Source organism: Triturus cristatus, chromosome 12 (genome assembly GCF_964204655.1).
Source record: "Triturus cristatus chromosome 12, aTriCri1.1, whole genome shotgun sequence".
Lineage (NCBI taxonomy): Eukaryota > Metazoa > Chordata > Amphibia > Caudata > Salamandridae > Triturus > Triturus cristatus.
This window is the reverse complement of record NC_140595.1, coordinates 39,529,095-39,556,698: the sequence shown is the minus strand read 5'-3', so window position 1 is coordinate 39,556,698 and position 27,604 is coordinate 39,529,095. Positions and strand designations below refer to the sequence as shown.

General features: G+C 43.1%; 1 protein-coding gene across 2 annotated transcripts in view; it reads right to left on the bottom strand.

The window, feature by feature from the left end:
• Positions 1-5,279: 5,279 nt before the first annotated feature.
• Positions 5,280-27,604, bottom strand: part of SSBP4 (single stranded DNA binding protein 4) — a 469,492-nt gene continuing 447,167 nt past the window's right edge. For both annotated transcript variants that reach the window (XM_085639982.1, XM_085639983.1), the window contains 4 exons: positions 23,918-23,996; positions 16,960-16,988; positions 16,176-16,277; positions 5,280-9,203 (listed from right to left, as the gene is read on the bottom strand). In XM_085639982.1, coding sequence (XP_085496108.1) covers positions 9,174-9,203; positions 16,176-16,277; positions 16,960-16,988; positions 23,918-23,996 — 240 coding nt within the window. In that variant the 3' untranslated portion in view covers positions 5,280-9,173. The remainder of the gene's footprint in view (positions 9,204-16,175; positions 16,278-16,959; positions 16,989-23,917; positions 23,997-27,604) is intronic.

Genomic DNA, 27,604 nt, shown 5'->3' with positions numbered 1-27,604 from the left:
GGATATTCTTATTGTTTCCAAAGATATAGTGTCTTCTGGACTTAGCGTTACAAAACATTACCTCAACATTCCCCCATCACCACACTATGAGAGCCATTTAGATTCCATGTCCTGCCTCTCTCCTTTGTCAATAGAAATTAATAGTGTCATGGGGCATGTTTTTAGAAACAGGATTCCTCTCCTTTACTGAATGTCCTAGGAAGAACAAGCAAAACACATTAGGAAGCAAAATAAGCCAATATTCCAAGATAAGGGACACTGCCTTCAAAGATAATGTGACACTTCTACAGAGTGGACGGCTGTTTTCAAGAAGGCATGGTGAGGAGGATTCAAAGGGTTTGACTTTCACGGCTCCATGCCTACGTTTGCCAAGAATGTCTTAATTTGCTAAGATTACCCATTTGATAAAGCACATAGTTCCAGGGAGACAAACAGATGAAGAACAGGCCTTTCCTCAGTTGCCATGTTATCCGGCTGTAGGGTAGAAACACGCCACCAGAAACCAATCTTGTTCAGTATTGAATCTTCCATCTTGCTCTGTATCAAAAGATCTAGAGAAAGGGCACAGGAGCAAAAAAGCTGCAAAATTGTGTTATTTCTGCCCACAGCCGAACTACTCTCTCCAGTGAGTCTTTGAATATCCAGCAGGAAAGATGGAGTAGGTCAACAAGCAACATTACGACAGGCACGGAAAAGAGGCATGACCAGTGGTCAGTGCGATCCCAGTACAAAAGCAAAGTCCCACCACTTTTAAATGTAAATCCACTGAATACACAGTATTCCATTTCAAGTCAAAACCAAGTATCTACTGACAGTCCACATCCTCGGCCTCCCTAAACTGGACCTTCAGAACTTCATGACCTGCACATGAAGAAGTTATTCTGCACAGACACAGTTCAAGTGGAGCACACACACACACTGATGAAAGCAGAGAACGGCTAACACTTCCTTAGTGTGTGTATATATGTATATAAATAAACACACACCAACAAACACACACATTTATATATTTATATACACTGAAAACCCCCAGTTAAAAATAGAGTTATGGTTCTGGTTCCAATGCACAAAACCAATTAAATTCATCAGCTATGGTTAGCAATGCACACAACACATGCCCTTTTATTATCTTGATAGCTCGTTTGCTTTCCGCACTTGTGGTAAATTGGTATTTTGAGCACGGCAGGTGTTGGGTTATGGCGTGTACTGCTAACCAAAACTAGTAAATTGCAATGGTTTTGCACGTTTCAGCAAGAAAAATAACTCCGTTTTGTAACTATTTATTTCAGTAAATATCATGTTTTAGTATGTTGTACTCACCACTCCTCCCCCTGCAGATGGCCTTTGGGCAGGCCCTGTTCTAAACTCGCCATGGGCGGCCAATCCAGACTGCACAGAGGGCAGTCCCCACTGCAATTTTTTTAAACTCTAAAAATTTACTAAATGGATTGCACGCTTTCCGAGTAAAGTTCTATAGCATTCGGAAAATAGAAAGAGCATTGAAGAAGGCAGTAAGTCAATATTCAATTGGATGCTTTTTGTAGTACAATTTGAAAGATACATTTGGTTTAAAAATTAAGGTCTTAATCAAAAACCAGGTGAAGGTAAGTACAATAAATAACCTATTAATTAATGTATCGTTAAGGTAGCCAACTCACAGTTGGTGATAAACATACTTGTGGATGTAACAACCTTCGATATGTATTAACTCACTGGTGTAGATGTCTGGAATCTCGATTGGTTCATGAGATAACTGGATCAGAAGCCAGTGCCCTGTAGGGATAAAATGCACAATGTGATTTACTGTCTGTTGTGATTTAAAAATATTAATATTTCTATCGTGTTTGTAGTAGCGAATACTCATAAGGCCAAGTTATTATCTTTGATAAATGTTTAACATGACTAAATTTGAGGTTATTATATTCAGACCCTTAAAGCGTCTATATGAAACGCACGCTCTGGTCATACTCAACAATACGTTTTACAATTTAATGGTAAAGAATAAAAAGAAATAAATATGTACGCGTGACTAGAATTGAGTAGACCGATGGTAAAACTTATAAATATTAGCATTTACCATCCAGCAAATAGACAGTATGTCAGCATCTACGTTGAACATACAACATATGCGCAAAGAGGTTTGGGCTCTTTTACTGGGTTTCCTACATGCAGTGGCCAAGCACATCAGTGGGTGCAAGGCAGCGGAGGAAGAGTCTTTGGGCGCTTCCCTCCGCTTACGCTTCTGGCATGGAAGGCTCAATGGACACTAACTAAATGGCCAACATCTGCAGAAAAGGATGTGGTTCTCATGAGGAATCAGCATGCTTGTATTTCTCACCTATCCAGGTGTGTAGTGTGGCAGACCATGCCGCGCGCTGGTTGGCAACACAAAATGAATGGTAATGGTGCCAAGGTGTAGTGAAGGAAAACCAACCAGATGTGGCCAAACTTGGAAGGCCTTCCGAAGCCCCATATCTTAGTAATTTACTGTAACTGCTTTCTCTGAAAGTAAGAGAGTATGACAGAAGTGGTGTGCTCATGATTAGGGATAGTAAAAAAAAGATGATGCATTACTATTGCTCAATTAACAAAATATAATATTTCACATGCAATTTGATTAAAGATAAATCTCCCACATTTTAAGCTGCATCCTTATCTTTATGGAGGTGAATGGTGTGGAGACGTTACATGTTGCACCTACTAGTGCTATATTTTAAGGGAAGCATGTAGACGGTAAGACTTAGCGGATTACTTAAAATTTGGTTTGCTGACAATTTCAAGGTCTAACCTCTATCGGAGAAGACCCTAATATTCCTACTCACAGGGAAAATGTTATAGGCAAAACCAACAACATGGAGAAATAGCATCAATCCACGATACATTGTTAAAAAGTTATTGATATCTTAATTTCCACCTTTAACTACAAATTGTATCAGCCAAGGCCATCCAAATGTAGCTCCGGGAATACTGGATCCAGACCAGACTTTCTGGATAGCCACAAATAATGAATGTGTATATCTTAAAAAACACCTTATGCAAAGCAGAGAGAATATATAAAACTAAAATTCACATATAGCAAAGCATTGAAAACAAAAGGCATTGAAGAGAGTAGGTTTAAGTTCCAGCTTTTTTTGTTACCGGCTTATCTTTAGGGTGTACAGTTATGATGGCTCACTAGCCATGAAGTAAGGCTTAGTGTTACAACTGAGATGAAGGTGCATTATGTAGATTTAAAGGTGGCGATAGTAATGTGGTAGCTTTTATTTGTTCTTCTTCTAAGCTTTGCATTAAATGGACTACTACAAAATCATGTCTTTGAATCCAATTAATCTACTTGGAGCTTATTGACTTAGTCAGTAACTATCATGCACCCAGTTAGAGCGGCCTTCGTGTAGTAAATGACCATACACTTCTAATTGTATTAGTGAGTAAGCGACAGAAAAATCCACTCCCTTGTCTCTGGACAGTATTGTAAACTTACTGACTGCAATTCATATTGAAAAAAAAAGTGCTGTTTTTGTTAGATTTTAATCTATGATCAGAGCACATCTGTCACATACAGATTAATGAACTCCAGACTGCTATATAATAGTTTTTTCGTGACCCTTAATATAGAATGTACCTGCACTAGCTTGAAACCAAAGGTCTAAATATCACAACAGAGCCTCTCACATCATCAGACCTGTATTCTATAGTTTTTCAAATTCAAAACTAACTTTATATTGATGCACACAAACAACAACAATTAGGCTGCTTCAGAGCATAAGACAGTATAAATAATTTGAATAAAATGGATAATCACAATTGATATATATTACCCCTTCTATAATATTCAGAACAGGCCAGTGGTTATGGTAAACAATTTAAATCCTTCAATCTTATAAACATTGTGTACGATCAAGCTCTTTCAGAGCAAAAAAACAAAAATCCTATATTAGATCGACACTGAATCATCCAAATACCACATCGATGTACATCACGGACCCACCCCGTATTGAATCCCAGGTACAGAGATAACAGAATAAGCTTTAAATATCAGTTGAAAATTGTTTAGAAATGAAAGAAAATATCAAGAGAATATGCATTCAAACCTAAACAGTGGCAGGCAATAACCTTTTACTATTTCTAGCAAGGGGTACAATCGGCAACAGCCTCCTAGAAGAATGTGCTGCAGGACGGGTGGATGGATAGACGAGAAAATAAAACAGGGAGAGCCAGCAGAAAGCTACTAATGCCTAAGAAACAAAACAGTCATCAAAACAGGAAGAGAGACAGCAAGGAACCTGTAAGGATACTTCAGTAGAGGACACTGGTGGGCGGGCGAAGAAAGGGATTAACCCTCTGAAGCGAAAAGTACGAAAAATAAAAAAAGGTTAGCCTCAAGGTATAAAGTGGAGGTAGAACAGTGTGAATTCTGCAGCACTTAGCACTGCCCTAGAGAAAATCCCTGGATCAAGAGGCAACTAGCCGTGACCAGATGACCATAAACTGCCATTCAGCAGTCCAATCATCATTCCCCCTTGATTGAAGCCCTCAAGAACCAAATGGACCAACCATGCAGGTCAACTAATGTTCGTAAACATAGCCAGGCTCTGTGACTACTATGACAATGGAGCGAGCTGATGCTTTATAGGCTCTTTTGTTGACCTGGAACTTCTTTGAATGCATCAACAATAAGGCGGGATCTGGACTCTAAGAGGTATTTGCAAGGTTAGATCTTAAAGATGTTTAATACCACGAATGTTGGTCTTGATCCTGTACAGAAAACAACAAAGCATCTTATTTAGAGTTTGGTAGGCGGGATACTCCAGGACAGATGTTGTAGAGGTCCCATCCGCCACTGAAAATGTGCATTATAGCCTATGGCACTTGTAATATGGAGAGCGGAATATGCATTAAGTTTTGACATATTACCTGAGTGCTAAACCCAAGTAGGTCTGCAAGCCTTGATGTTTGGATAATGAACACCATATGTCACATCTGAGTGACATCATATTTGTGTCGATGTCCTCCTGGGAACAGATCATCAAGTTATTGAAGATGAAACCTGCTTTCTGAGTTTGCCTGGGGCAAGTCATGCTGGGTGCAGCACCCCCACACTCTCCCTGCCAACTACGGTGGTGAGTCTTTCAAAGTAGTTCGCTTGCTGCACACAGCCATTTTCACCTATAAACTTCTCACAATCACAGCCAAATGGACCCCTTTAATTTCCAGACAGTTTTTTTCTTGATACGCTTAAATATCGCTGGCAGAGCAGACAATGAGCAAACAGACGGAACTATGAAAAAAATCAAATTACATTTATTGATGCAGTTTTTTTTGATAAGCAACTTTCCGTCTAAAGAATTTTTACAATATAAAGAACATACAAATGACATAATATATATCCTACACGTAACAACTAAAACCTAGGACTGGATTTTCTATCCCTACTAGCAAATACAAAGCAACCTCAAGGGAGCTTCATATTCAATACTGTCATATCATGAAGGACACATAACAGTACATTTTTTTTTTTTAATTCCGTCCTAATGTTACAGTATTTTACATCACACTAGAATTACGCAGAATGGCAGACGTTGCAAAAAAATATATAAACATTAAAATTAAAAAGGCATAACAAAAGGGGAAGGGAGGACTTAAGCATTAATCTGTACATAGCTGCTTTGGGATAAAATAGCAGAAAAAAACACAGACACGTCCTTTTTTAATGAGGTCCTTTATGTTTATAAAATAGGAAAAAAATCCTTCATATTAAAGTTAAAAGTGGTCCCTTGCCATGTAAAGAGACGGTTGCTCTCATCTGCAGGCGCCTACACTACATCTGAATCCAGCCACATGCCAACCCTTGTCGCAAAGTCCTTTTTGCCCTGACATGGTATATGCCATTACTGAGCTTTGCAAAACCTGGGGGCATTGGGTACCTCTCCCTGAAGTCACACCAGTGTCATGAACGCACAGATATCATTCTACGTAGGAGCGAGGTTTGGTGGAAGAGGGGGGTGGGAGTAAAATCACAGTGGTGTTCCAGAAAACAGGTGCTACATCTGGAGCAAAGAGGCAACCGCCGCTAACAGTTTCTTGCTGATGGTGAGGTTGAGCACAGCTGAGAGGGTGTAAGGTGGAGATGCATGCATCTCTTTCGGACGTTCCTTGCTGGGTGTATTTGAAAACTCCACGGCGCCGCATGAAGGTCGCTGTAGAGTTTGTAGGTTTCCAACATTTTCCAGGCCACGGGTGTGGGTCGACATGCAAGCGTGGCTGCAGCTTGATCTTATGCAACACTGCACCCATGAGGAAGCCCAACTGAGGGTGAAATGCACTGGCGGGCCAATGTATGCATTTGCTGAGAGCCATGTAAAATATTGAAATAAAAACACAAACATTATATGCATGGTAGACATCTGGGTTACTTGGAGTTCAGACACTTTACTCAATAACTTTGGCTGTGAAAAGTATGCCTTTCGGTGCCAGATTAATTAGTCACTAGCTTAAAAATAATGGAAAGGGCGAAATTGTTGGTGACTTTTTGTTGCTACGTGAAACTCTGCCCACTCAATAGAAAGACTGAGACCTTGTTCTGTGTGGTAATCAATTCAGATATCCGGCCATCTTTTTGAGACTATACTGTACAGTACTGAGTGGGTCACAAAGTTGAGGTTATCTACGTCAGCCACCATAGAGAAAAGCTGACATGATCTTCGTTGGACAAAGATCTTCAATCGTGTGTATCCAGAGGAAAGGAAGATGGCTTCAATGTTTTAGCATTGTCTCTTGTTCCTACATAAAGCTGATTTTATTTTCTTCTGTTGTAACATCATAAACGTGTTTATGAAGATGTTGTCAATTCTGATGAGTGACTTTAAAGAGATGAGAATTTAAGAGATCACAGTGGATTCTCGCTTGCTCTTACATTCCACTAGAATCAAGCAGATACAGCTTATCACACTGGTCCCTTTCATCTATGTTATTTCATTCATCGTAAGAGGTTTGATCACATGGAATGTTTAGAACTTTAAGAAAGAAATATTTCTACTTTATGATGCATGGGCCTTACTCTTGCTTCAAGAGGGAATGATCCACGCCAGATTCTATGGATAACCGAAAACTGTGAAAATAACTTCCATTTAGATTCATTATTTGTCAACTGCTCTTATGGGGAGATCCGGAAAATCTGGCATGGATACTGCCCTCGTGGAGTGTAGCTGGACATTTTCTCATGATTAAAAGGGCAGAGTACTTTCTAGGCATCTCGAACCCTGTGTCCTCTGGCGACAGCACCTGCACATAAGGTGTTGACATGCACTACTGATGAATAACCCCTCTTCTATCACTGAACTGTTCTGAAGATCAAATCTAGGAATAAACAGAGAGAGAACAGTCTTATCAATTCTCTTCTACATAATGTTTTAGGCATATATTTCCACAGTGGATGCTCAAGTAATCCATTTGATGACTCCCATGCACAGTATCTAACAAATTGCTAATCTTTTGTTTTGGACATTAACCCGATAACGTTTCTACTTTACAGAATGTAGAAGAAAAATAAAACTGGTATAATCCTATCCCTTTAATTTAGGTCATCTTCATTTCTTTTATGTTTAAAATTGGATGATGTCGGGGGCAGCGTTAGGAATATGGTCCAGTATTTATCCACGAGTTAGACTGGTCAGTTTCAAGAGGGGGCTTTATTCTGGATCAAGAACAGCCACCAATCTGATGCAAAGTTCAGCCAGGAGACAGATGCAAGCTAGGGGTTCACTCTTTATACAGTGATTTTGTGTGATCTCCCTGACAAAGTCTACAAAAGAATACCCCATGTGCAGAGGATTCTGACCATACCACAGGGAGATTAAGATGTAAATTGGCACACAACTTTATAAGCGAAAAGGTAACCCTGCTCTCGTAAACTTGGAAAAAACTGTGAGTTCGATACTTTTCTGGTCCACTTACGCCCAAACTTTGAAACCGATAACCCAACACATGATGACTTTAAAATACAACTGGGTATTTGTGGGCAACTTTTTCTAAAGCACATCAGCTGGAATATTGCAAGCTATAGTAGCTACCTGGTGGAAAGTCCCTTCTGGTCATTTACAATCACTGCACCCCCTTGATTTGAATGACTACACAACCCTAGTGTTTTAATGGGCGTGCAAGCTAAACTAAAAACAGGCATGTTCTTCCCACACCCCTGCTCCCGCCTCCTGGTGTGGAAACAACAAACATTTTAATGCAAATCAGAGTACCATGTGGTCCTAAGTTAGTAAGGCCAGAGGAATCAGTCCAAAGTTTTGCAATCTGCAGCACTCTAAAATTCATGGACTTGCACTGAGGTCTTCAATACTGATATGCGCTTGGAGCCTAGGAGATGCTGAATCCAGTGAAAAGATCAAAAAACGAGGGCTGTCAAAGTCCACTGCCTCGTCATGACCTCAGCGTGGGCTTGTAATTTGTTTCTTTTTTTACCTGAAATAATAAATATTTATTTTTGAGATAGTCATCATGATGAAGATCAACTCTCTCTCGTAACCCTCTTTCGTGAGAGTATCTCTTTGGATGGACACAGATCCCAACTTGCTAGCAGCTGGGAATTCAAACAAAAAACAAAAAAATTAACCTCTAGAATATTTCACATTTCCCTTGTGATGATGACTATGTGCTCAGCTCAACATAACATTCTTGCAAATATTCTGACTGCCTTGGACCCCTTCCTATGACTGCCCTTCTCCAAACCAAACTACCTCATTCAATATTTCATGCGATTCGCCCAAAAGTGTTCATATGTGATTACTGCTTTGTATTCCAGGTCTCATGACGCAAAGTCAAGAGGTGTACTGTTCTGGCTGTCATTATTGTTCCCAGTAAGAAATAGGTGGTGCTACCACCGGAGGGCCGACAAGGACGATGAAGTGATGTTACGAGCAAAGAGCAATTTTCCAACTTCTTCTGCGGAGGTCTTCAGCCTGTTAAGTGCAGTCTCTTTTCCTCGCTCTTAGTTGTATGCCCACAGGGTGGAATTTAAGAAATTTAGCAGCCTTCTGGAAATGTCCTGTTTCTTTAAATACATAGTTTGAAAGTTTTTTTCATTTTCATGGCCCACATTTGAACTTTTCAGTTAAAGGAACATTTCCAGGGTGATGGCTGAGCAGCACTCTTCCTACTGGTGGGGATCACACACTCATTGTCATGCTGGGGGAGTACTGTAGGAAGAGAGACAGAAACAAACATCAGAAAGTCTACAGTAAAATAAAAAACAAACCAGCATTAATGTGAAAGCACTGGATATGTACAAAAAGGCAACCAGTTATTTAGGAAAAAGAGCCATTTTGTGGTAGCAAAGGATTTTTATTATTTCCAAGAGATGTACATGGTCAAGGAAATAATTATTTCTGTAATGAAGAGAAGACCAGGGAAAGGTGTCATGTGTGTAATCTCAGTCACAGGAGTCTTTATCATATTCAGGTTCTTAAAATAAATCTGCAAGTCTGGCAGGACTCGGAGACATTTTAAAAAAATATAACAACAAAATATCAATTCTCTCCTAATTTATTTAATTTTTTTTAAACTGAGAATTATATTTTTTTCAATATCCTGGGTCCCTACATAGGTTAAGACAAATTCTGAAGTCTGCATGATGGCAAGTGATGTTCATGAGGTGAGAAACTTGCAAATCAACCTCATTCCTACAAATAAATACAATTCGGCTCAATCCATGCCCCAAAATGCAGGTCATCGATAAGGCCACAGAGGATCACAAAAGAGAACTCAGATGGTGCATAAAATACATGAAAATGGGAAGAACTGACAATATTTGCAAGGGGCTTTTGGCCCAGTTACAGAATGAGGAGAAACTCTGAAAACGAATCCCTTATAAACGCATGAAATATCCGGAAAATAATAGCTTTAGGATATGTTATGTCTAGTTCTAGTATTTTGTAGGGTTTGGAAGGTCAGTTTAAATGAACAAGTTACTTACCTTCGGTAACACTTTTTCTGTAGGATACAGTGTTTACCGGTGGATTCCTCACCTTTTGAATATCCCAATGTGCCAGCATTCCACAGAAACTTTTCTTTACATCTCTCCCACGTTGACAAGGACGTCATAATGCCACGGCTCTGCATGCTACGTCATCTGAACCATAAGAAGCCTTTGCCAGCATGCTCACGTTAGTTTCTACCCATTTTGTTCATGCCTTCAAGGCGTACGGGTAAAACTAACAGTGCCCACGCAAAAGCATCTGGCAGAGCTTAAATCAAAGGATATATATATATATACACACACACACATATTTATGTATATATATACACACATACATACATACATACACACAAACACACTCAAATCTGTTTTTGGCATAAGCAGACAAGCAACAGAGTGGCGGGTGGGTCGGTGAGGAATCCACAGGTAGATACTGTATCTACCAGAAAAGACGTTACTGAAGGCAAGTAACTTGTTCTTCTGATGGATATATCTACCTGTGGATTCCTCACCTTTTTAATAGAATCCCAGAGCAGTCCCACACTCGAAGGAGGGTGCCTATACCCCAAATATCCTGCAAAATTGAGCAGGCAAAGTGACCATTCCTCCCCACTTCAGAGTTTGAGCAATAGTGCTTCGCAAAAGTGTGGAGGGAGGCCCAAGTTGCTGCTTTACAAATGTCACCCCAAGGGACACCTGTAGCTAAAGCTGAAGTAAAAAACTTTGCTCTAGTAGAATGAGCTCTAATACCTTCAGGTGGTTCTTTGTTAGCCATGGCATAGCAGATCTTGATGCACAGGCTAATTCATCTGGACAATGTTCTCGTATGCTCTGCTTTTTCTTTCATCTGGGTCCACATAGCCAACAAACAGTGGATCATCCAGCTGGAGATTACAAGTTCTGTCCACATAAAAGCTCACAGCCCTCTTAGGGTCCAAACGCTGAATCCTTTCTTCCTCTTTAGATGGTTACATGGGGAGGATGGAAAGTAGGAAGGGTGATAGACTAGCCCAAGTAGAAGGGAGTAATCACCTTTGGCAGGAAAGCAGCCCTGGTTCTCAGTACCAATTTATCTGCGAAGAAAGTCGTGAAGGAGGGGTTTCACACAATGCCTGTAATTCACTAACCCGTCTAGCAGACATTATGGCAACCAGAAAAGTTGTTTTAAAAAAAGTAAGTAACCTTATAGAACAACTATGTATGGTCTCAAACAGAGTCCCCATAAGATAGGTCAAAACCAAATTAAGATCCCACTGCAGCATAATAAACGAAAGTGAGAGGGTATTTGTTAGTAAGTCCCTTAAAAAATCTTAACACACTAGGGGACTTAAAAAGGGAAGGTTGGTCAGGTCAACTGAGGAATGCCTAAAGGGCAGACAAGTATCCCTTAACTGTTGTAACTGCACAACCTTGCTGTGCTAGGAAAACGCAAAACTCAAAATGTCAGACAAATGGGCTTTTAAAAGATCAATAAAATTTTCTTCACATCACTTTACAGACTTCGCACATCAGTCAGCATAAACCGACTTGGTGGAGTGTCTCCTGGCTGATAGGATAACATCCACCACATCAGGAGGAAGAGAAAAATAACTCAGGTTTCCCCATTCAATCTCCAGTTGTATAGGTGCAGGCTCAGTTTTGTGGGGGTGTAGAACCTACCCCTGCAACTATGAGAGGAGGTCTGCCCTGTGAGGGAGATGGAGCGGAGGACACAGTCAGAGGGAAAAAAGCTAGTCGGTGCCAGTCCGGGGCTATATTAAAATGACATGGGCCCGGTCTTGGCGAATCTTCCTCATAACCTGAGGAATCAAAGGTATGGAGGAAACACGTAAAACAGCTGAGCGCCCCAGTCCAATTTATACGCGTCCCGAAGAGCTTCCTGCAAAGGCTACTGAAGGCTGCAGAACAATAGGCAGTGTGCGTTTTCTTGAGTGGCAAATAGGTCTATCTGAGGAGTTCCCCGCAGCCAGAAAGTTTGTTGTATTACTTCCGGATGAAGACGCCATTTGTGATCGGCTGAAAAATGATGACTAAGACTGTCTGCATGCACGTTCAGAACTCTGGCCAAATGATTTGCCAAGATGCAAATCTGGTGGTCCTGAGCCCAGGACCAGAATAGTAGAGCGTCTCTGCAGGGATGACACTACCCTACTCCTCCCTGCTTACTTATGTATCACATTGCGGTACTATTGTCTGTTAAGACTTGAACTGACTGATTGAGAAGGGAGGAAGGCCTTGAGAGTCAGATTATTATGCAACAATCTTTCCTCCGGCGACCAAAGACCTTTGATCTCCAGAGCCCCGAGATGAGCTCCCCACCCCAGAGTGGAGGCATCTGTTATCACTGTTGCTGCCGGAGGAGGTTGAAACGGCTTTCCTTGAGAGAGACTGCTGGACACACCCCACCAGTGAATATCCACTGCAGTCTTGCTGGAGATCTTGATCTGAGATCCCCGTTGAGTTGAAACCACTGATTGTGGAGGCACCACTGGAGGACCCTCATGTGCCAGCGTGCATGGTTGACCAACAAAATGCAGGAGGTTATCAGACCTAGCAGGCGTAAGACCTTCAGGGCCAGAACTATAGCTCCACTGTGATATATCAGAATCATAGCCTAAATGTCCAGAATCCTATGAGGAGGAGGGTAGGCTTGATTCACGGAAGTGTTCAGTACTGCCCCTATGAACAGGGTGCGCTGAGAGGGCTCTAGGTGAGATTTGGGTACGTTGGTGGTAAAGCCCAGGTTAAAAACCACTGCGTTGTCAACTGCAAGTGATCCAACATCAACTCTGGAGTCTTGCCTTTGATTAGCCAATCATCCAGGTAAGGGAATACTGATATTACCCACCTTCTGCGGTGCGCTGCAACCACTGCCATCACCCTTGTGAAGACGCGTGGCGCGGATGTAAGCCCAAACAAAAGGGATGTGAAAATACCTATCCTGCAAATTGATCAAAACCATCCAGTCTTTCTCCTCCAGTGCAAGAAGCACGTTCGCAAGGGTCTGCATCTTGACCTTTTCCTGCTTGAGGAACCAGTTAAAAATCCTGAAGTCGAGGATCAGCTGCAAGCAACCGTCCTTTTGGGAAATCAGTAAATACAGGGAATAGCATCCCTGTTCCTGCTTTGGAACCTACTCTACTGCACCCATCTGAAGTAGGATTTGAACCTCCAGTTGGAGAAGCAGAAGATGTTCTTCCGAATAAAATCCTTGTTGGGGAGGAAAGGGTGGGGGAAACTCCTGAAAGGGTAGGGCGTACCTATTTTCCACAATATCCCAAAGATATGCTGTTACAGATCTCCATTGAGGTAGAAAATAGGCCAACGATCCTTCCACTGGAAGACGAGGAAAAAGGTTGATGTGCCGCTACACATTGTCTGCCTCTGAACCCCCTCTCCCCTATAATTACTGTAAAGGGGATTGGAGGGTGGCTGTTGTTGCTGGTATTGGGTTCTGCCCTGAAAGGAAAAAGTTTGGCCAAACCCCCGGAACCTACGAAATTGTCTATAATCTTTAGGCTGCGACTGCAGGCACAAGGATCTTGCTGTTGCTTTAATGTCCTTGAATCTCTCCAAGGCAGAATCCGCCTTGGAGCCAAACAGCCTTGAACCATCAAATGGGGAACCATCAAGGTAGATTGTACATATGACAAGAAACCAGGCCCTCTCAGCCATGCATGTCTCCTTGTGGCAACTGAAGATCTCATTGCCCTAGGGACCTATCGTTCAGTAATTCATAAAAATGTCCTTGAACTTCGGCAGGTAATTTAGAGATCACCGCTTTGGCTGATTCCATTAACGTATGGATATATCATCCTAACAAACAAATTGCATTGGTAGCCTTCAGGGTCATCCTACTAGATGAAAACACCTTCTTTGCAGACTGCTCCATTCCTTTGGGCTCTCTATCTGCAAGACTGGTTGGAAATGACCCAGGAGTTAACTTCGAAGAACAGGAAGGTTGTACCACCAAACATTCAGGTGTAGCATATGTAGACCAGAACAACGGGCCCCTGGAGCAGGTTTATACCTCCTTGCAATGGACCTATTATAGCTGCCGATGACACAGGATTCTGCCAAATTTCAAGCCTTGTTTCAGTGACAGCTTCAATAAAAGGCAACAAAGGCCCCGGGAAGATGTTGAAAATTGCCGTAACTCCGTTAACAAATAACTTTTGAGTTCCGTAGATGTCAAAGGCAATTCCAGCATCTCTACTGCCTTTCTTATCACAGAATGATATGATGTAACACCAGGCGATGGAATGCCTTATGGGTACAACAATTCACATTCTGGGGAGGTATCCACTTGCCACCTTTAGACCTTCAAACTGCGGATCCAAAGAAATGATTTTACCTTCTTCCACATCCGGATTATATCCATAAAAATACTGCTCCTCCTCAAGAAGCCTTTGCGCTTCTCTCCAGGATCTATGCTTCATCACCAGCGTCGATGGAGGCAGCATCTGTTCAGAAAATGTCAGCAGCACCGGAGTGCAGCAGTGCAATGTCAGTACAGATCCAGTTGATGCCGGCGGAAGTTTAACATGAGACCCTTGCTGAACCTTGCCTATTGGCGATGGAATCACCCTTCTCAGTGCTGGACGGAGCCTGTTAACCTGAGCCATTGGCATAAACGGCAAGAATGGAGCTTGCTCATACTGCACCGGAAATCCCAATGAATAGGAAAGGGGAGCCATGGCGCCTGCAGGTGCAACAGATGGAGTCCTCATCCTACTGAAAATGCTATACATAGCATTGATAAAACTCGATGGGTCGGACTCCGAAGTCGGATATGCCGGATACTCCTGCTCCTTTCTAGAAGGCATAGGCCACGGCAGAACCAGTGGAAGGACTGGATCTGGCACTGACTCCGGATCAGGGTCCCCAGGTTGAGTCGGTACTCTTGGACTCAATTGTGACACAGGGGTGATCTGCAGAGATAGAGTCGGGGACACCTTACCTCTGTCTTAATGAGTCTTCGGAACCGGGACACTGACCTCGAAAGAGATATCCCTTGAATAATGACAAAGGGACCCATTGACACCACTTCTCCTTGTGCTTCCTCTTAGAGGACTGCGTAGAGTGGGGAAACGGCGACTTAGACCAAGGTGGAGACTTTTGACGTCCTCTTTTCTCAGCTCTCCCACGAGCAGACGTCCATGTCGTGGGTCAAGCTGGTGGATCCATTATCGACATCTGACCTTCACATTCCCTGCAAGGCGTAAATCCAGACTTTCGCGGAGGAGACATTCTCTCCGTGCAACAACGTTGCTGCTTTCTGGAAAAAATGTTGCAAGACTCCTGAAGAACCAGAGAGCCTAGAAAAAAAACGTTACACATCAAGGGTGCGGGAAAAAGGGAACTGATGTCACCGTGCCAACATGGGCTTCTTTTGGCTCCGATGGCGCCACGCAGAGTCGCGTGTGGAGCCGTGGCATTATGAGGTCCTCATCGACGTGGGAGAGCTGTAAAGAAAAGTTTCAGTGGAATGCTGGTGCATTGGGATATTCAAAAGTTGAGGAATCCATAGGTAGATGTAGCCATCAGAAATTTAGATTATAAAACAGCAAGATTAAGGCTGCATTTTGTAAAAATGCTATGTAAGATACGTTTGCAAGATACGTTTGCATTCCCAATTGGGTGAGCCAGGCATTTATCCGCAAATTCTGCTATAGAAGATGTTCAGGTCTCTCTCACTTTACAAAGACACATGTGATGTGCACAGTGGTTTCTACTGCAGGCATGCCAATAACACCCAGGATGTGATGTCAAACCTAGTCAATTACAGAAAAGGTTTGCCTCATTTGCACAGACCAGCCATCTGTGATTGACAGCACTGCTGGTCTCAAATTATTGAAGATGTTGGCAAGACTGCAACACACCCCACACCCTGAATAAGTAGGTAGGTATACAGATTAATATAGAGTACACTACAGAGAATTCCACCCCGGAAACACAATACCATAAGCCATACGTTGCTTTCAATATGTACAGTAATTCCAATTAGCCCTTGCTAAAATTTCAGCGTCCCAATTATACTGCCAGCAATGTTGTCTATGCTCTAAGCCGTGCGGAGAAAGATCAACTTTTTACACCATCCACTTAGTAACACTACTATCTGTTAGCATTTAAGGATGTGGCACAACATATTGTCAACATTTTACTTTAATAGTTTTACGAAGAGATCTCTTACGCTTTCACTTTGGAAAGGGTTTAAGAAATTGCCACCCATCTCGCCGTCGTCTCGAGGGGTTCCTGGTGGGTTATTCATCCCTGCCATGTTATTTGGAGAGTTCTACAAAAAATAAAAAAATTAAAGATGCTCACAAATGTCAATCTGAGAGGATAACAATGTTAGTGGATGAATAACTAACATGGACTGGGTAACAAAAAGAATTGCTAATATCCTAGACAGTTGTTCTGTATTGTACATGTCTGATAAATTGAAGGTATGTGAAGAAAAATAAACAATTTAAAGATGGTGGACACCCACATTTAAACTTATTCAGAACAAATGACATTCTGAGGCCAACCACTAGATGGCACAATAAGCACAGCATGTGAATCTATGACAGATTCATACTGCAAAACCTTCACGACTTTCTCTAAATAAGGCAAATTGCTGTTTAGGCATTCTTAATTTTTATAAGTGATAAGAAAGCCAATCCAAAAAGGGGTATGTGCTACTTAGGCCTGGATGGGTTGTGTTTTCTTGCTGCTTAGCCATCCCCCGTCCAAGAAGATGGCAGCTGATCTATAGGTTAAGTTTGCTTACTCATAGCACACAGAGGAGAGGCGCGGTACTTCAAGCTCTATCGTGTGCAGATATTGGACCCTAGCCTTGTTCTTTTTTCCACATAATATAAGAACTTCTTGTGATGTATGTCACACACTCCTTGGCTATCACTGTACAACATACTGTAATATCTTCCAACCACAGAAACCACATTTAATGATGCTATTTTGCATGAGCTTACCTTTGGCAAACCATCCATGTCTCCTGAACCTACAACGACAAAGAAAAATCAAGAATTCATTTTAAGTAATTTGGATTAAACCGCACTGTAGCGGATTCTCGACCAGACCTAGCTCGGCCCGCTAGCACATCGAAATAAAATCTTATGGGCATGGGGAGATTTAGGCACAAGACTGGTGCAGCTATGTGACTGACTCTTCCCCGTCCCTTCAGTCTGCTGGACTGGCTCACAATTTCTCAACAAGCTAATCCACCCCTGCCAGCAATACACTTTATGTAAGAGGTCTCCCTGTTCAAATACAGACAACAGGCAAGTGTCCTTGCTAGAGGGGCAGCGTCATGAGAATGTATCATGGCAGCTCTTTGATTCTTAAATACACTCACTTTTAAAGTACAATATGTGGTTTCGTTTTCAAACTGCGATCTTAAAGCAGGAGACTAGGGGTTCAAAATCAAATCCCGCCCAGGCACTTACAAATAACTCCTGCCCAATCACATTTATTTTAGCGTGTATTACTTCCCATAAACACCAGATGGCGCTCCAAGATTTTCAAATGTGTTACCTAGTTAATAAGTTTGTTCAGATGTTGTCTCAAAAACTAGCTAAACAAGCATTGGGTTAGCCTATAGGTCTCGCCTTATAAGTGTTTAGTTATCCAGCACAATATCCATGGTGCAACAACATCAAGTGTTGCATGGCTAAACACTTATAAGGTCCCAAAGGCGAGACCTATTGGTTATGCCAATGCTTGTTTACTCCAGGTATCTTTCTAAAATCTTCCATCTGTATAACTTTAACGTCATTGCCTTTCCCTTCACCATGCCCTCTTTCTCTCTTCCCACACCTTTAAACACAGCATTTTATTTTCCTTTGGAGCGTCATTATTTACCCGCTTCACAAACTTTAACATTAAATGGTAATTACAACTGGTACACCTGCTACCTTAACTTTGTGTCCCATGCCATGGATATCACCCCCCAAATCCTCAACTCACTAAGCCATCCAGAGGCGACTCAGTTGGCAGGAGTCAATAGAAGCATGAGAAATATATTGCACTAACATCTCAAAAAAATCAAATACTCATAGGGAATGGAAGATGAAGTAAACCTGAAATGTAAAAAGGGACTACATCGCAGACATTGTTCTAGAGTTTGTTGAAGATTCCATCAGTGTTTTTTTGCCCGTAAAGTTAAAGAGGTGAATATCTGCCAAGGTAAGTATAGTCAGTTGTATACTACAGAAAGGGTCTGGAAGTTCGCGGGAACAGTAAAGCCCTAGTGTCGCACGATTTTTGACATTCCCGATTGGCAGTCTATATCGCCACCCACAAGGGGTGACTTTGCAGGATGGAAAGGGTACATCAAAATGATTTCTAGCAGGGGCCCATGACACCTGTGCGGTGAGTGCTACGGCGCTGCTGTCGACCCCACATTCACCCCCATACCATTTCGAGATCTTACGGTCAAGCAAGTCTTCTAGTTCCTTGTCCTCGGCCCCGGCACCCGCCATCTTTGCTACCCCTGGAAAGCCGGTGAGGCGCGGGGACGGGGCTGCTTCTACAGTGCCATGAAAAGACCAGGTTGACAGCCAATGGTAGAAAATACAACCCCTTGTCCAAATAAAAAATAAAAACTCGGCATGACGTGACTTAACTCCGCCTCAGATTGTGACATTTCCAAAGTGGCGATGTCATAAACATAAAAAGCAGACTACAGCAACAAGAAATGAAAACAAGACCTCTAATCCCCAACCATGCTCCAGCACGAACCCGGCCCCACAGACCCCCTTGCTTCACTTCTATTTCACGCCACCATGCGTGAGCGCGTGCACATTTTGACCACACATACGCGGCAAGCCGCAAAGCAATAGCACGCACACAATGGAAGAAGGGGGGAGGGAGGGAAATCGAAAGCACGCCGCCATGAGCACGCATATTTTGTACACCCATATGCGGCAAGCTGCATACGTGAAGCGGCATTTTTGTTGCTATGACAACAAAAGCTGCGCAAGATGACGTCGAACTGTCCACAGTCCCTATGGACACACGCATGCTGTTTGCTTTGGACAAATGGCGAGAGCAGCCATTTTTGTCCATGCAGACGCGTGCATGTAAGCCCTCGGGAGAATTGATTGCAAAAGGCACTCGCATGGCGAGCGCAACACATGCGCTGCTTTCGTCAGGCGAGACCTAAAAACAATACATTTGAGGAAGGAAAGTGTGGTCGTAATGGACAGGCGTGCACTTCCAGAAATGTGCGTGGGTCATGTTCTGGCCCATTTAAACCATTCTTTCATTTGTTTCGTAGGTGATAAATTAAGGACATTGAACTGAATATTAACGTCTCGTTTTTTTAAGCGCTGTAAGAGTTCCTTGGAGTAGTGGGCGCTGTATCAATATGTTTTTCTACATTTTGCAACTGGCGTATACCTTTGTTTCCATGATATGCAATTAAGTAATGACGCTAATCATGGCCTCGGGCGGCAGCAAGGGTTTGCCGTGGAAAGTTGCCACAGCTCTCTTATGGTTGGCATATATGTGACGCAAATATAATAATAATTAAAATAATACCTAATTTTCTCTGCATGGCAGGTGCTTTTTCATTTTTTTGGTGCTGCAATGAACAGGTATTAATGTTAATCGATTGAATGGTATTTCATTTATTAAGCTGCAAAGGATGTTATCCAGAGTGGGCCACGTCACCCTTGTTACACACAGATCTCAGCAGCTGGCGCTTAAACAACAAAGCTAGCTTGGTTCAAAACGGGGCACATCGGAAGAACTTTCTAGGTTTCAGGTTAGTCCGATTTTGTGGTCTATGTACAGTAAACATTTGTGTCACACAAGCTGGAAAAGAAAGTATGCGCTTGTTTCATGTATACACTACTTGCTTATGCCACACGTGCACAGCAGACACTTGTGTCAAACAGGTCATTGTAATTGCATTCATAAAGCGCTTACTACCCCTGACGAGGTGTCGAAGCTCTTTTTCAGTGAGTATGTAAATCAAATGAAATCAATCAGCATTTGTATAGTGCAGCTAATCACCCGTGAGGCACTGGAAACCCTGCTGTGGTCAGTCGAATAGCCAAGTCTTGAGTCCCTTTCTGAATTCTGTGCGAGAGGAAGAGGTTCGGAGGTGGATGGGAAGGTTGTTCCTAGACTTGACAGCGAGGTAGGAGAAGGAGCGACATCCACGATACCGTACGTACTTGTTACTATTACAACAAGCATTCCCAAAGCTAAGCACTGTTGTGGCAACACGAGTGCTCTAACAAGCAAGCATTTCACTACTAAAGAGTAACGGCTCTTGTTTTACTTCCAATTTGCAATCCAGGGAAATAGCATTTTGCCTATGGAGCACTCATTGGCTTTAAGTCATTATCTCATAATTTGGAACCATTTGGGTGAGACACTAAGGGATGACTACGCTGTATAGAAGCGCTGCCCACATGTGTCCATCTCTTTTGCATTTCTTTTTCTTGGCACTTTCTTGGGAACGCCCACCAGTAACCGGGGGTGGGGTGGGTGTAGGTAGGAGAATGCGGGCTCTGACAGAAAATTGTAGATGCGGTGGAATATCCGCATAAATAAATAACACATCTGCAGGCAAAACTGCCTTGTGGCTCAGCAGGCAAACTTCATCACTTTTTTAATGCACATGCAGTGAAAGGGCTTGGAGAACGTGGCCCAAAAGTATGCCCACCACGATACCCTTGTAGAGGGACCCTTCAGTACAGGGCACCCCCCTGCAACTCAAAGCATTGTCCGAGGAGGCCGCTTTCCACCCCATGCAGACATATATCCTGAGGCACACAAAAAATGCACCCATAATATCTGGTTAGTTTTATATAGCGCAAACTTAACCCGAATCGGGTATCAGAGCGCTTTACATAGCACCAGTTGCATTACATGAGGACACATTCATTTTTTTAGGCACGGGGAGATTAAGTGATTTGTCCAGAATCACAGGATGTTCAGCGTCATTGCCGAGACTCGAACCTGGTTCTGCAGATTGGAGGTCGACCGCCCTAGCCGTTAGGTCCTCTCCCCTAGTTGTTTACGGTGCTGATGCTTGGGTTTTTGCAAATGAGCAACAATTTACCACCTTGTTTTGCCACAGTAGCCACGCATCCTGGATTTTTTAAAGTGCCCACTGTGGTTGTTCTCGTGGTTTTCAATAACTTTTTTTTGTTTGTTTACCGTATAACAAACTGAAATTAAGTTTAATGTACACAGGGCTGGAATTTCCAAGAGAAGCACAAGGTGGCGCCGAATTACAAGAAATTACTCTAAAAAATGATTATATTATTCATTTGGAGGCCTGGCACGATTATGATGCATATTGCTTTTACCTCATGGAATCACACAGTCTCCCTGTACTTGCTGCAAAACTGAGACCCCTTAAAAATAGTTTTATTGGTTACATTAAATGCTCTGGGAATTATTTGGAGTTTGGTAGGAGGGAGAACTGATGTAAATCAGTGGTTATTCCACCCACTAAACTTGCAGTTTCTCCGTCCCATTTAGAGCTGGTGAAGCTCTCCTCGACCACAGAAGATGCCCCCATCAACCGAAGGTGGCAGTTCTCATGCATACTTTCCGAGATCATGACATCAGGAGCAATAATCTTTTTTTGGGGCCCCCAATGACCTCCTTCTCCTCGGATTCCCACACTACCACCCTCCAACAGTGCCCCTCATCTCTCCATAGCCCCTCTCTCACATGCATTTCATTTGTTTTATGTTTATAGCTACTCATACCAGTGTAGGGTGTCAGAGCACTTTACATCGCACACACATTATATAGAGATAAATAACCATGCGTGTGTAAATCAGTTTATAGGAAATGTTACATAAGACAAAGAGGATTACAAGGTGTTGGAATCGCATGTCCTCTGTACTACTAGACCGTATATATTAAGAGTGTTTGGACTGGAGAATCATAAACTCCGGATTTAAAACGTACCACAGTAGTTAGGGTTGACTTTACGAATAGGAATGTATTTCTACCCAAACAAGCCCCTTTTAACAACATCAGGATAATGAAAGACTCTGAAAAAACAGAACCTTCTAACCTGTACCATGCAAAGTGCCTGCAGCTCTTTGAGGCCAGTTCATAGGTGACTGTGCTATGTTAGGATTGCAACTTATGAACTGCAAATAACAAAAGAATCTCTGTGACAAAAGCAGTAACCCACTCCGCTATCCACATAAATAACAATTCTGCAAACTGCATTGTACAGATTCTTTGCAGCAGGTACATTAATCTACTTTATGATGAATCAAAACTGCCACTAGACAACTGATCTCTCTCCAGTAGGAACATTAATCACCAAAGTTATCTTGAGATTTTTATTGTTGCCTAAAACTTTGTGGACACACAAGGAAGTTGGGAGAGGATGAGGCGCAGGGGCCAGAGCTGCCGACTCGGGAGCTGGGGATCTGGGTTCGAGTCTCCACATCGGTGCAAAATCCTGTGATTCTGGGCAAATCACCTAATCTCCTGGTGCCTACGGACAGCGCCTGGACACCCTCACGGGTGATAAGCTGTGCTATATAAATCTACAAACTAACTTGGCAGCAGGTGCTTTTAAACCCATAAGTTATTTCTAAACACAGCGCCCCTCAGCTCAGTGCCCGGTGACACTGTACCAGTTGTACCATCCTAAACCCCGCCCTGCATGACAGTCCCTGGAAAATGACCGAAACAATGGCTCCTACACACAAGGAGAAAAAGTCTTGTACTTCATACTGATGCTTGTTACCTTTTCATGTACCCCTGCTTTGAACAGTTAATACTAAAACACAAAACAATATGCAGAGTTCATGAAAAAAAGACATGAATCCCTCCGCGGATTTAACTTTATGGAAAGTGCATCTACTAAACCAGCATTCAGCATGGAGAACGCACCCAGGACGGGCGCCTCGAATGATGACTCTCACTTGCAAAGGGCAGTGTCCAACATTCAGCAGCCGTAAAGGGCCATGAGACGCAAGCGTCACATTTTACCCGTAAGTACTGAAATAGGGTTGGTGCTGTGGTGGTAGAAGGCAGGGGTCATCTTGTAGGGATTCCAAAGAAGTTATCGAGAACCTGCCGTTCTTCGGCCCGTTGCATATCGGAGCAAGAAGGATTTGAATCAGACCACTCTCTTAAACCTCGGCGTGGGGCATTATCCAGCGGCCTCTAGAATACTCCGGATAAACACTCATCCGGTTACTGTACGCTTTGTAAGCCGGTATCGTCATGCCGTCTAGCTAGCAAGGAAGCGGATGGGGAATTCCGTATGAAACAAAAACTTGTAACAAACCTTATTTGTATTTAAGTTATTAGTAAAGGTTGCATTTATTTGAATTTGTGCAACATTCATAAATGTTCTGCAATTTTGTTTTTATTGATAGTAATGGTCATTTACGCTTATACATATTCTAAATTGATTTTATTGCTTTAAAAATGATTCAAATGTTCAATAAGATGGGTTTTATTCTGAAAAGTGTCATTTATTCTTATGAAAATGTTTGATACTATGAACTTTCTGCACATGCTAGGCGATTACTTTGTAATGTACATCTTGATAGGATGAGTAAGATGTATTTTTTATGCTTATTGTCTTTGTTATTGTATGCATGCATGCATATATTTTATGGGGCGATAATCCCAAAATAAACACTATGAATGGAAATAAAACAAAAATAAAAAATCTCCTTTTAAAAGTTAGTGAGATTGATGATTTGGGTGTGTGCTTATACCTTATCACATGACACAGTGAATTGCAGTTTTTCTGCAGGTAATTAACAATTTCTACAACTGGCTTGGTACAATACTTTAACAATAACAAATTCCCATAATTCTGTGGTTCCAGATTGTGGACTGAAATCTCCAAGTCTGATGTGTTAGGGCAACATGAAAAATAATAGAGGTTCGAAGTCGGAGGGGGCATGCGCAGTAGATACTTACCTAACGATCCGTTCATATGATGTGGCTCCATGGCTCCCATTCCTCCCATTGGGCCGTCGGGGCCAGGGCCCATGGGGAACTGCAAGAGAAGTCGCCAGGTTAGGATTCACAACAAGCATCGCGCAGAGCCAGAGCAGCACGCGCGCAAGCTTCTCATTTCCATATTAAGCGGTCGCTCTTACTGCCAGTTTTCTAATTGCAGCAGCGAGCGGTATGCAGGGTGCCTCGCAGATGATTGCTTTGCCGGCACTCTTAAAAACCTGTTGGGCAATCCGTTCTGGAATGTACGTCTACCGGGACATTCGTTGCATTAAGCCGAGAAGACATTATGGGCTCAGCGCATGACACCCTTTTATTCAGATCACAGTAACTCCTAATTGTCAATATAAGGAATATGGGTACCCGGGATGGAATGCTGTGATTCGGTCAATCAATTAGAACAGGACATTGACCATGGTTATTTGGGTGCCTACTAGGGCCATGGGCATGAAGCGGGCAGAGACAGTGGGTGTGTTTATTTGCCTGTATTGGACGAGAATAGAGGGACGGATGGCAATAGCCTCATCTTCCACTTGCTTTTGGATGTTAACAGATCTTAATTACTCTTCTCATTTTAGGACCTTATTGCAGGTCCAGAATTACAGGGTGGGCAATTAACAGCAGTGAACATACTCTGCAATGGGCAATAATGTTTAATAAACATAACTGCCATGCAAAAAGGTCTCTCACAAAATGTCCTGCATCTTATTGCAGTGCAGCAAGTTCTAACTGTTGCTCGAGGCAATATACAGATTGTACATGGCTGAAAGCAATGTTTATTTCGGAAATTTCACTGCACAAAACCATTAATGCAAACAAGTTGTGTACAGCTGGACTGTTCGGTCAATGTACTGGCCAAAGTAAAGTAGCTATTTTATTTAAAGCGGGTTGGGATAATAACCAGTCAACCAACTTGTCTAAAGTTGAGCTAGTAAGTCGGTATGCACATTGAAAACAGAAGGCAACTCAGAGGTAAGCGATAGCAGCCACGCCACCCGGCTGATCTGCAGCGCACTAAAGTGCTAGTGCAAGTAATATAGTTCATACATAATGTAGAGTTAATCAAATGTCTTAAAAGTCAGATAAAAGGAGTTAAAACGGTTAAGAAATAAAAGTGCACACCCAGTGCTGTTAGCTATGTTGTGCAAAGGTAGGCGGTTCTTTGTGCTGGACGGGCGGGGTGAGAGGGAGCTGCTGTTCTTAAAATAAACTGCCATAAACCGGCCAATCCGCTCATCGTGACTTAAAATGCTTGTTCTTTTTCTTTCCTCAACAACCCAACTGCAAGTACATAGTTGCCTAAGGCAGCCACCGTGTAAGTAGATAGCGTCTCCCTTCAACACCCGTAAAGCTTCCTGGTGGCGTCTCATGCCTAACTGATTACACAGTGGGCGTTCCATTTACTTTTGCGCTTAATGTGGGCAGGACTACTAAGGGGGGGATTAACTAACCGTTGAGTGATAGGCAATAGCTCTTGCCTTTTCAAGCAGTATTACTTCCATCCTACTTTTAACTGGTATACACACCTAATCATGCTCTCACCTGCTTAGCTGAAATATTCCCATACATTTCTGAACTTAGGGATACAGAGTAGCAAGAATTCAGAGGCGTATACAAAGCGCGGGTACATTTTGTCTTACATTTCACTGTATTATAGCATTTGTATAGCACTTTCGACCTATGATGAGGTCTCAAAGCAGTTTGGGTTGGTTGAGTTATGGGATCCAATTTCTGCTCGGCAAGATTGGTAGCAAATAGGTTTATAGTGTGCCTGTGCGGAGGGGACTGGGGTCATGCGTGAAGTTCAACAGGTTGTGACAATCATGCTGTAGTAAACGTATAGATGCACTTCAGTATAGAGCGAGCCATGGAGATGCAAGAGTCTCGATTGCAGATATTCATAATTGGATTCACGTAGGTGGGTAACAGGGTTCATCTGGTGCTAGGCTCGGCGGGTAAGGTGTGGGTTTCTAATATGGGAAGCGTCAGGTGTCAATGTGTGAGGTTCATCATGGCTAAGGGTTAGAGAGTCATGACTTCAGAAGAGCACACTGAATACAGTTCACAGGTTAAGGTGTCATGGTCAAAAGTGTGTGCATGGCGATGCTGCGTTTGGCTAAAAGCACCGCAAGGGATAGAAACCGGGTCTGCACCCTGTGCTGTTTACTTGCGTGAAAGACGCCTATGGCACTGGCCTCCCATGTGTTCATGCAGGTCAGCCCCGTGAGGGTACCCAAAGTAGTGTGAATGTGGTGCCAGAAAATTTTTATAATGGAACAGTTCCAAAACATATGTCGGAAATCTGCATTCTGTTCGTGGCATCTGGGGCATAAGAATTGAGTGTCGGGGTAGAATCGTTGGAGGCGCGCGGGTGTTAAGTAGGCCCTGTGCAAAATGTAATATTGGATATTCCTAAAGCGTGCGTTCCTCGAGACCTTCTTAGGGTACTTCAAAGCCCTCTCCCACTCACTCTCATGGAGCACACGCCCGATTTCTGCCTCCCAGGTGGCTCTCAGGGTCTCCAGTGGTTTATTAGTCAGTTCCCGTATGGCTTTATAAAGCCATGTAGTTAGATGGCGTCCTGCTCCCATGTGTAGGATCGTGTGGAGAACTGGGTGTGTGCGTGGTTCCCCCTTGATTAGGTCCTGATATGGTCGGTAGCTATCTAGGAGTTGACGGTGAAGCAGGAATTGCCCCGGGGGAAGATCGTATTCTTCCGTAAGGCTGCGGAATGGTCTTAGTTGCCCATCCTCGAACAAAGACCCCACTTCTGTCATGCCACACAATGTCCACGTGCGAAGCGTGTTATTTGTGTAGTAGTGTTCCTGTTTGGGCCATCCCACCAAGGTGAGTAAAGGGGAGTACAAAGGGGCCCCCGGGGACATGCGGTGTATCCGCAGCATGCACCTGCGTGCTACTGACACCTGTAGAGGGTATGTGCGCTTTGGTTTAGTGTCAGGGAGGAGCAGGCGACGGATCTCCGGAACCGATATCCGTCCTGCGATGGTGTGAGTTTCCACAGTGTACCTGTCTGCCGTCCAGTGAGACAGCCATTGCAGCTGTGCTGCCAAGAAGTAGGCCTCGAATGAGGGGGCTCCCAAGCCGCCCTGTGTGGTGGGCAACTGCAATTTTTTCAGGGCTATCCTGTGTCTGGCGGATCCCCAAATGAGTGCGCTGAGGAGGGAGTCTAGATCCCGAAAGAAGGCTCTGGGCGGGATTACCGGCAGATTGGTAAAGAAATACAATAATCGTGGAACCATAATCATTTTGGCCAATGCCACTCTCCCAATTGGGGCCAACGGGAGGCTCCTCCAAAATCCGATCGCTGCCCTGATACCCGCCAATGCCCTGTTATGATTACCCTCGAACATATCTGTGGAGGAGTGGTAGAGACGGACCCCGAGGTATCGAGGGGCCTCCGCGCTCCAGGGTACCCGCTGATCACCTAGCCGAACCTCCTGTGGGGGCAAATCCGGATGCAGCGGGTATATCGTGGACTTATCCCAATTCACCCGCAATCCCGAGGCCACAGAAAAGTCCGTCAAAGTCTCCCAGAGGGGGGTCAGGTCTTCCGTGATGTCCCGTACATAGATCAATAGGTCATCAGCGTATAAGGAAACGCTATGTACCGTGCCTGCTACCGGGATG